This window comes from Eschscholzia californica, unplaced genomic scaffold, assembly GCF_041429995.1.
Source record: "Eschscholzia californica isolate CP2 unplaced genomic scaffold, dmEscCali1.0.p SCAF_6, whole genome shotgun sequence".
In the NCBI taxonomy this organism is placed as follows: Eukaryota; Viridiplantae; Streptophyta; class Magnoliopsida; order Ranunculales; family Papaveraceae; genus Eschscholzia; species Eschscholzia californica.
In genome coordinates this window covers 43265524-43274832 of record NW_028238483.1, presented here as the reverse complement: position 1 = coordinate 43274832, position 9309 = coordinate 43265524, and the positions used below count along the sequence as shown (strand labels likewise).

The 9309-nt window shown below is 36.3% G+C and overlaps 2 protein-coding genes and 1 pseudogene across 2 annotated transcripts; 2 read left to right on the top strand and 1 right to left on the bottom strand.

Annotated features, from left to right (window-relative positions):
- The first annotated feature begins 1978 nt into the window (after window positions 1–1978).
- Window positions 1979–3722, top strand: LOC147535294 (putative cyclin-A3-1). Its single transcript, XM_086651180.1, has 2 exons — window positions 1979–2420; window positions 2763–3722. The coding sequence occupies exons 1-2, from the start codon at window positions 2118–2120 to the stop codon at window positions 3531–3533; spliced, it is 1074 nt and encodes a 357-aa protein (XP_086507306.1). The 5' UTR covers window positions 1979–2117; the 3' UTR covers window positions 3534–3722.
- A 988-nt stretch (window positions 3723–4710) lies between these two features.
- On the top strand, window positions 4711–6214 carry LOC147535293 (uncharacterized; annotated as a pseudogene).
- Window positions 6140–8749, bottom strand: LOC147535292 (receptor-like protein EIX2). The gene has a single exon (XM_086651162.1). The coding sequence runs from the start codon at window positions 8715–8717 to the stop codon at window positions 6228–6230; it is 2490 nt and encodes an 829-aa protein (XP_086507288.1). The 5' UTR covers window positions 8718–8749; the 3' UTR covers window positions 6140–6227.
- Window positions 8750–9309: the final 560 nt, after the last annotated feature.

The window sequence follows — 9309 nt, the reverse complement described above, 5'->3', positions numbered from 1 at the left end:
ACCTGTCTCCCTGTATGAAGAAGTGCTCTCATAGGAGGAGTTCCATTTTGTGTCTTGAAAAACCAAGTCAGCTGTAATATAGAATTCCTTGTAAGGCCAATCGTCTATGTCATGACAAAACCGGGTGAAAGGATCCTTGTTCTTGCTGCAACAAACAGGCCTTTTGACCTTGATGAGGTAATTATTCGGCGGTTTGAGCGCAGGGTTAGGCCCTCCTCCGCCCATGAATTGAGGGTGAAGGCAGGAACCTCCACCTACATGTGCACATCCATACCATATCGTATAATTCTAGAACAAGTAATACCATATTACCGAGTGGGTACGTCGCTGAGAAAGGTCGTCACTGTTAGGAAACTTATTACCAGACTTTTCCTTGGACCTGTCACTGTTGTCAATTTCTTGTAGGCATGTTTATGTCACATTACATTTATGCATCGGATTTTAGCCCATGACCCCAGAATGTGATCTATTGTCCGGATTCTAGGCCAATTACCTATCTCAAAAATCTTATACCACCAGACATTTAGATCCTCTGCTTACTATGAATAAGTTGTTCTGACCAGGATATATTATTTCGTGATTAACCACTCATTTGGGATGATCTTAAAAATCATATTATCCTGTTTTCTCTTGCTTTAGAACAGACTAGGGTAGATCCTGTGCCCTAGGGCGACACTTGTATCAATCAAAATGTTACGAAATTTAACATTATGGTGTTTATACCCTTTATGGGATTAGAGAGGATTAAAAGTGTTATTAGGGCCTGTTTTTTTGGTCATATACCCAAAAATTCATCTATATTTCTCACAAATTTTGACTATTTTTAAGGGTAAAGAATTTTATTAGATTTTTTTAAGGGGCAATAGGGAATATGTATAATGTATTTAAACTTAAAGGATGTCAATCTATATTTCTTATTATCACTATATCTTTGCAACTTCGGTCCTTTTATATTCTTACGACCTATTAATGCATGATTATCGAGTATGCTAATATATAACTACAATGTTGCTTCACAACAAAAAGATAAAAAAAAATACATTGTCGTTTCTTAGAAACGAGAGTTTTGCGAGAAAGAACTACTTCTACCAAATATGGATCATAACTTCTATTCAAGCATATGATTACCTGGGGCCGATTTGACTAACTTTTGCCCTTTCTAGGACATAATTGAAAGTATACATATATTTACCAATCATGTATTTTCTGAATCGAGTCTGGATACTTCATTTTATTGGTCCAACCAAGATAATTACAAATTATTTTCAGAGAGATTCTTATAATTGAAAATATTGGCGTCATATACATGGTTACAACGTTCGTCGTTGTCAGTAGCTTCGTATCAAGATTAACCTCATCTCTAGTGTTTGCAAGTTGCTGCAAATTTTCGATGAACTATCACTACGATCAATATTGATATTCTTAATATTGTCAATAAGATAACCTGTACGCTTGTCATCTTACCATGGTTGGTAGCACAGAATTGGGCGATGCTTATTTACCAGATTTCGGCATTGCCTTTTCTCCCAAAAAAGGAATTCACGATCCGTAGGCGTTTTACCTCTAGTGTTTTGTTGAAAAGAATATTATAGTGATAATTTTAATCAATTTCACATCAACCAATTTAGGTGTTCAATTCACTTCATTTTTATTGGTTCCGAAAATCCATTTACCCCTTAATGGGTTTAGTACATAAATAAATTCCTAGATAAAGTGTGGACAAAAATCTACACAATAAAAACCAAAATCATATAGCTCTTACAATATATTTGGTCCATAAAAGAAGAATCTCAAAAATTTGAAGAATCTCAAAAATTTGAGCCATTAGTCAACAACCCAAACTTCAAATTAACCCTAAAAATCCAAAATTCACCAAACTCAAATTTTGAGAACCCGCTGCCCAAACTCAAAACCCTTAAAAAAGGAATTTTCAAAACGCGCGCGAAACTTTAAAACAAAATCTCTCCCGGCAATATCTGATTTTCCCCTCTCTTTTTCTCTCTCTCTAAAAAGGCTTTCAGGTTGCTTTCATTTCTCCTCCTCCCCTTCTCTCTCTCTTTCTCTCTCTACTTCCTCTCTCTACCCATCTTCAGACCCCCTAGTAAGAAGAAGCAGTCATGGCTGAAGAGTATAGCAGCGTTCGTATTACCCGGGGAGCAGCAAAGAAGAGAGCAGCAGCAGCTGATCAGATACTTGACCTAAATATGAAGAAGAAGAGAGTTGTTCTCGGTGAGCTGCCAAATCTGAATAATGTTCTGAGGAGTTATAGATCTGATAATGGAGGAGAATTTCAGAAACCCATTAACAAATTGAAGAAAAAAGAAAAGGAAGTTGAAGATATTGGTGATGCTAATTCTGATGATCCCCAAATTTGTGCAGCTTATGCATCTGAAATTTATGAATATCTTCACTCTATGGAGGTAAGATTGATAATCTGATTTATGGGTTTTGATCAATTTCTTGTTATGGATCTGTTTTTGTTCTTGATTTAATCAATTTTTATTGGATCTTTAAGAGATTATGATATGGGTTCTTGATATCGTTTGAGATTGTGATTTCATTTCTGCAATTCGGGGCTTTTAATTTTTGATGTTAGATCATTTTGAGAAAACCAAAAAGGTTTTAACTTTCTTTGATTTTTATGAAATTTGGGGTTGATTTCTGAAATTAGGGGATTTTTTGTTTTGATGTATAAATAATTTGGGGATAAATCATAAAGTATAAAATTTATTGATTTCTGATTTTGGTTGTTCATTATTCAGATCCAGACTAGGAGAAGGCCAATACATGATTATATCGAAAAAATTCAGAAGGAAGTAACGATGAATATGCGAGGAGTTCTAGTGGATTGGTTGGTTGAAGTTGGAGAAGAATACAAGCTTAAATCAGATACCCTTTATCTTACTATCTCTTATATTGATAGGTTTCTATCTTTGAATCCTGTTAATAGACAAAAACTTCAGCTTCTCGGTGTTTCTTCGATGTTCATAGCATCAAAGTATGAAGAAATCACTCCTCCTGATATTGAAGATTTTTGCTATATAACAGATCATACTTATAGTAAGCAAGATATTGTAAAAATGGAGAGAGATATTCTCAAGTATCTTAACTTTGAAATGGGTGATCCGACGATCAAGACATTCCTAAGGAGATTCACTATGGCTGCTCAAGAGAATAGCGAATTTCTTGATTTGGAATTAGAGTTCTTGGGTTGTTATCTTGCAGAATTAAGTTTGTTAGATTACTATTGTGTTCGTTTTTTACCATCGAAGATTGCTGCTTCGGTTATATTCCTATCGAAATTCACAATCCAACCCAAGATTCATCCTTGGAATTCAACGCTCGAGAAGTATTCAGGTTATAAATCGTCGGATTTGAAGGATTGTGTTCTAGCAATTCATGAGATACAATTGAGTAAGAAGTTGGGTTCTTTGGTTGCAGTTAGAGATAAATATAAGGAAGAAAGATTCAAGAGAGTTGCTAATTTGAAATCTCCTTCTCAAATTCCACAAGCTTACTTTGAAGAACTATAATTATAAGGACTAGTACTGTTTTCTTTCTTGTTTATGAGTTTGATGTTTAAAGATAATAAGTGGATTCTATCAGCTAGAGATGGGTTTAAAAATATGTTTGTGGTTGTTGTTTTAGATGTTGATTTGGTTCCAATTGCATGTAATTTCTGAAATTTGTGCTGGTATAAACCAAACATCTTATTACACAAAGCATATTGGGACTTCCATTGAGCATGAAATTTGTGTTCTTACCTAGTTCCTCAACAGGATGTGTACAGTTGGGGAATGCCTGAGGCGCCTTGCTAGACTGACATGAACTTGTCCCATTAGTTTTGCAAGACTACCACAACTTCTGGATCTGTCTTGTACACTTGCCAGTCAAATGGGTCATGATGGCTCAGAGGGTCGTATCGCCAGCTTGTTATGGTCACTATGGGTCTATTGACATAAGTTATGGGCAACAAGCTGACCTGGTCTGATAGGTTTTATAAAAGGCAACTTAGCCTGTCAGTCGTATTGCCTGAACAGGTCGCGCTCATACAGGATCCAGGCTAACCTGGCTCGAATGACACCACTACAATGTCAAAATAATATCGTTGATCTGTTAAGGCGTGGCCAGTCTATTGACATAAGTTATGAGCCATGGTCCGACAAATTCTATTAATGCAACTGAGCCGATTGGGTTGGGGCCATACCGGATTTAGGTCGGGCCTAACTGAATAATACCACCAAACAGAACTTCTGTAGTAGTTAAGATATCCAGTAGCGATAGGGAACAAGAACATTCTTTTGTAGTTTATATGCTCGTTCCCATCTTCTGCATTTCCTCGTTCATTCTCCAATGGCAATTTAGAATCATATACAAGTCGTGATAGACTGTTTGCCAATCATGGAAATAGACTGCCCATTGTTCGACAAAAAAAAATGGAAATAGACTGCCCCTGGACCTAAAACATTGTTCCGTCCCTGCCCTGCTTGTGTAGTTTTGCTTAGAGATATTTGCGTTTGTGTATTGGCTCTTATATATAACTAATAATAGCTCTACGATAATCAAAGATACATCTCTATCTTGAATTTCTTTTTGTTGTATTTGTTGTCGTCAGAGCAAATCACCATAATCTAATATATTTCTTTTTTTTTTCTCGATGTGTGTAGGTATTTGTACTTGAGAAATCAGTGATTATTGTTGAGCTCAGAGATGACGTTGAAAGATAGTTTAGATAAGTTCCAAAAGCCGGCGAAGTGCCAATCTACCCTCACTAGTCTTACATCACGAGCAGGGCGCCATTCAAGACTGCCGAATCCCCTCATAAGGCTATACCTGCAGCTACTCTTTCTTCTATTGCTGCTGCAAGAGCTCCTACTGTCAAATTTTCAAATGACATGGAGAGGCTTCAAAACATAAATAGCATCCGGAAGTCTCCTGTCGGGGCTCAGACAAAACGTGTCATTGTCTCATAGATATGCTGCTTGAGGTACAAACTTTGTAGTTATTTTATATGGATTCGTTAAACATCTTGATAATGCAAAATCTGCTCGGTGAACGAACATTTCTTTTGTGTCATATTCAAAGTAAATACTTATCATGAAAGATTAAACTAGCATATGTCGATACTTTTGTCCAGACAAGGCAAGCTTTTACACCTGAACAAATAAATAAAGAATGTTATGTTGACGTAAGTGGCAACATGGCAGTTTTTGACAGCTTGAGGAATAACCTCAAGGTGTATTACTACGGATATCGCTTCTCCAAGTAAACTGAGTTTACATAGTAGTTATATCTTGTTTTTCTGTAACGGTTAAGAGATGGTAATTTAAAAAATGGGTAAGACTTGGGAGAGGTTTCTGTTGTATACTACTCATTGTTCCTACGTGTATGACCGTTTTATTTCTTATTTTCTGCAGTCGAAGCATGATGTGAAAGATAAGAGCCAACTGCTTGTCTTGGTTCGGAAATTCCCAGAGGGTATTCGCATCATTGATCTCAAAGATGCATACCCAACTGTTATGGAAGACTTACAGGTATCGTCTATTATTTCATCACTCCTGCATTTCCTCGTTCCTTCTACTAAGAAACATTCGTTTGTGGTTTATATGTTCGATTTTCTTTAGGACGACCAATAACCTCCGTATCTCTAATGACAATTTAGAATAATATACTAGTGGAGATAGACTGTTTGCTGATTTGGGGATGAAATAGAAGTAAAAGAAATATATCCAAAATTTTATCGAATATTATTGACAACCTGGTCCAAAATTTTACTGTTAAATGTTAATGTGTTTTTTTTACTCTTTTGCAGACTGTGAAAGCTGCTGGCCAAGTTTGGTTGCTACCAAATTATATTCACAAAAGGATGTCGCATACCCAAACAATCTTAGGGTTTCCATAAATGTCGACGATGATCTTAAGCTTCTATTTCAAGGCATCGACTTGCCACGAGATATGATCGACATTGAGAAAGATCTACAGAAGAATGGCCTGAAACCTGCAACCAATACTGCCAAGAGGAGGGCAACTGCCTAGGTTACAGGGATCGATCCCAAGTCAAAAGGAAAGAAGAAACCGCGCAAGAGCAAAAGGACTAAGCTTACAATGTTATGTTGATGTACCCCATAAACTTGAGAAATATAGTAAACTTCACACCGACTCTTCTTATTCAGTTATAGAAAACCAAAGTGTATTATTACATCGATAAACTGATCAGTGTAAGAAGTCTATTTTTTCTTGTGCTTCAGACAAGGAGAGAGTTTGTATATTATATCATCTAGGAGCCTAAAATAAGCATACCTCCAAGACTTCTTCACCAACAAAACACCCCACAAACACCAAAAACCTACCACAAATCCAAACGGCAGCCCCATATAGAACCATTTCATTTCAATCCAATCTTCATCTTCATCGTCCTCCATTGATCCTTCACCGTCACCATTTGGTGCTTTTCGAGGTTGTTCATCTTCGTTGCAGTTATTGAGTGGACGACCACAAAGATCATGGTTTCCTGTATAGCTCAATTCGGAAAAACTTTGCAGTTGGGTACTTGATGGAATTCTCCCTGAGAAGTTGTTATATGACAAGTTCAAGTAACTTATGAAAGTTAAATTCGCCAAGCTTTGAGGAATTAAACCAGATAATCTGTTGTTTGACAAATCAAGCGATTCAAGTGAGTTTAAATGACCAATTCCCTTTGGAATTCCTCCGGTAAAACTATTATTAGCTAAGTTCAACGTTTGCAATCCGTAGAGGTACGTTAGTTCTTCGGGGATCTTGCCATATAATATGTTATTTGAAAGGTCGATACCAGCAACAAGTTCAACCAAACTTTCCACATATGCAATTTCTTTACCTTTGACCACAAAGTCTACTACGTTCTTGTCACCAATTATAGTATAGGTGAAACTAACATGAGAATTAGGGTACCAGTTTGAAGCCATTGCACTAAAATTGCTAAAGCATTTTGGAATTGACCCGGACAGATTATTATGCCCCATATCCAATATTTGAAGCCAAATAAGGTAACAAAGTTTTCGAGGAATTTCACCATAAAACTTATTAGAACGTAGTCGCAGAACTAGGAGTTCCTCAAGGCTGTCACCTATCCATGTTGGTATTGCACCTGTGAGCCTATTCTCACCAAGATCGATTACCCTTAACTGGGTACAATTTTGCAATAACGAAGGAAATTCTCCATTGAGTGAATTTTTTTGTAAATGCAACTTTTCAAGTTGACTAAGAAAGCCCATAGAACTTGGAAGATTCCCTGTTATGTTGTTGCTATGGAAACTTATAGAACCCAAAGATGTCCAGGGAGACCAACAATCAGGAAGCATTCCAGATAATTGATTTTCTGAAAGATTCAGAATTTGTAAGGAATTCATCTCTTCTTCCGGATTACATAGTAAATCAGAAATAGGCCCCGAAAGGTAATTTCTGGAAAGATCAAGTGTCACGACATGAGAAGATATATGTGGTAAGTTACCTATGAATCTGTTTGAGTTCAAGTAAATATCTCCTCCAGTCGATGAGTTACTTTTCAATAACATATTTGATAAGTTCCCCTCAAGTTGATTGTGTGATATATCTAAATGTTTTAATGGGGAAGTCATGTTCCAAAACCAACTAGGAACTGAACCAGATATTCCAGCGTTCGATATGTCTAGGTGTTTGAGGTCTTTTTGCGTTCGTAACCATTCAGGAAATCGGTGTCCTACTGAACAGTTTCGAAGTTGTGCTTTTATGAGTTGAAAAGGAGGAACCCAGTCACGGCTCAAGTTTAGAACCATCGAACTGATTCCTAACATATCCAAGTTCTTAAGACTGGCGAAGTGAGCTTCTGCTACATCACCTTCTAGCATGTTATTGGAAATTTGCAAATCTTGTAAACTCGAGAGGTTCCCGAAACTTTCTGGCAAAGACCCATTTAACTTGTTATCTCTAATATCTAATACTCTCAACAATGACAATCTTCCTAGGGACGTAGGAATTGAACCAAAAAATGAGTTACCTCTTAGAGACAACATTTCTAGATTCTCAAGGGTTCCCAATTCATCAGGTAATCGGCCCGAAAGTAGATTATCTTTCAAGTTTAACGATTTCAATTTGTTCGTAGAACATCTAGATGAATTTGTAAATAATAATGATGATATCTCTCCTTGAAGCTTGTTATGAGACAAATCAAATAGTTCCAAGTTGGAAAGATTTCCCAAGGTTATTGGTATCTCCCCTTCCAACTCATTATAACTCAAATCAAGATAATTAAGACGTGAAAGGTTACCAAGCTGAGGAGGAACCTTGCCAGTAAAACCGTTCCCGGATAGATGAAGATAATGTAAATTCTGAAGTAAACCTAAGAAAGCTGGTATCTGATTCCCCGTGAAATTGTTGACACCTAAGTCTAAGTGATACAAATGTTTCAACTCCAACAGAGAAGAATTCAGTTCCCCAGTCAATGAAAAATAGGCAAGTTTAAGTTGAACAACATCACCTTCAGTTTCGTTTTTGCAGATTACTCCTCTCCATTTGCAGCAATCGTTACCGACCCAAGACGAGAGTCCACTGTAAGGATCTTTCAGATTATGTTTGAAGTTTAAAAGAGCTTCTCTCTCTCTTGGATTGCAAGCATCATTAAACTTGATCATCTTTGATGAAGACAAAAACACAAGAAGAAAGGAAAGAGCCATTATCAATAATCTAATTATAAGCTCCATGATGATTTAATTAGTTAAACAAGGACATGTACAATGTCTTCAAAGAAAGTAAAGTGTTCATATATATAGACGAGTTAATGGTTATGTAATCTTGATCCATTCATTCATTTGATCTTTGACTTTTCATAGACAAAATTGACCTACTGAAGACTTCTTTACATAAACATATTCTGGACTAATAAAGATTTTGTCGTTCACTTCACGCCAAGGTAATGTATTCATCAACTTTCTACTCTATTAGGAACTACAATTATTAGTTGTCCGTGTAACAGAAGTTGAAACCAGGGTTATGGAAAAGTCTGAAACTTTGGCAGAAAAATGTATAGGTAAATTAGTCTCTTAGGAAGTAATGATGTTACAAGACAATTTCAAGTGAGGAGCAAGATGCTAGCTCCAAGAACAGTTAGTTTTAAGATAGACTAATTTGACATATTTTCTTTATTATCAGAAGAACAATACAAGATGGTTTCATTCTATTGCAACATTGCTCCTATATCACACCCTATCTACTTTATTTTTTCGTCTGCTTAAGACATGTACATAAAAAACTATATATTATATCATCTAGGAGCCTAAAATAAGCATACCTCCT

What these genes read in the sequence shown, in the direction of transcription:
- LOC147535294 (XM_086651180.1), top strand. Translation starts at nt 2,118, where the DNA reads ATGGCTGAAGAGTATAGCAGCGTTCGTATTACCCGGGGAGCAGCAAAG. An exon ending in AATATCTTCACTCTATGGAG is followed by an intron (nt 2,421 to 2,762) that starts GTAAGATTGATA and finishes TTCATTATTCAG; the next exon opens with ATCCAGACTAGGAGAAGGCC.
- LOC147535292 (XM_086651162.1), bottom strand. Translation starts at nt 8,717, where the DNA reads ATGGAGCTTATAATTAGATTATTGATAATGGCTCTTTCCTTTCTTCTT.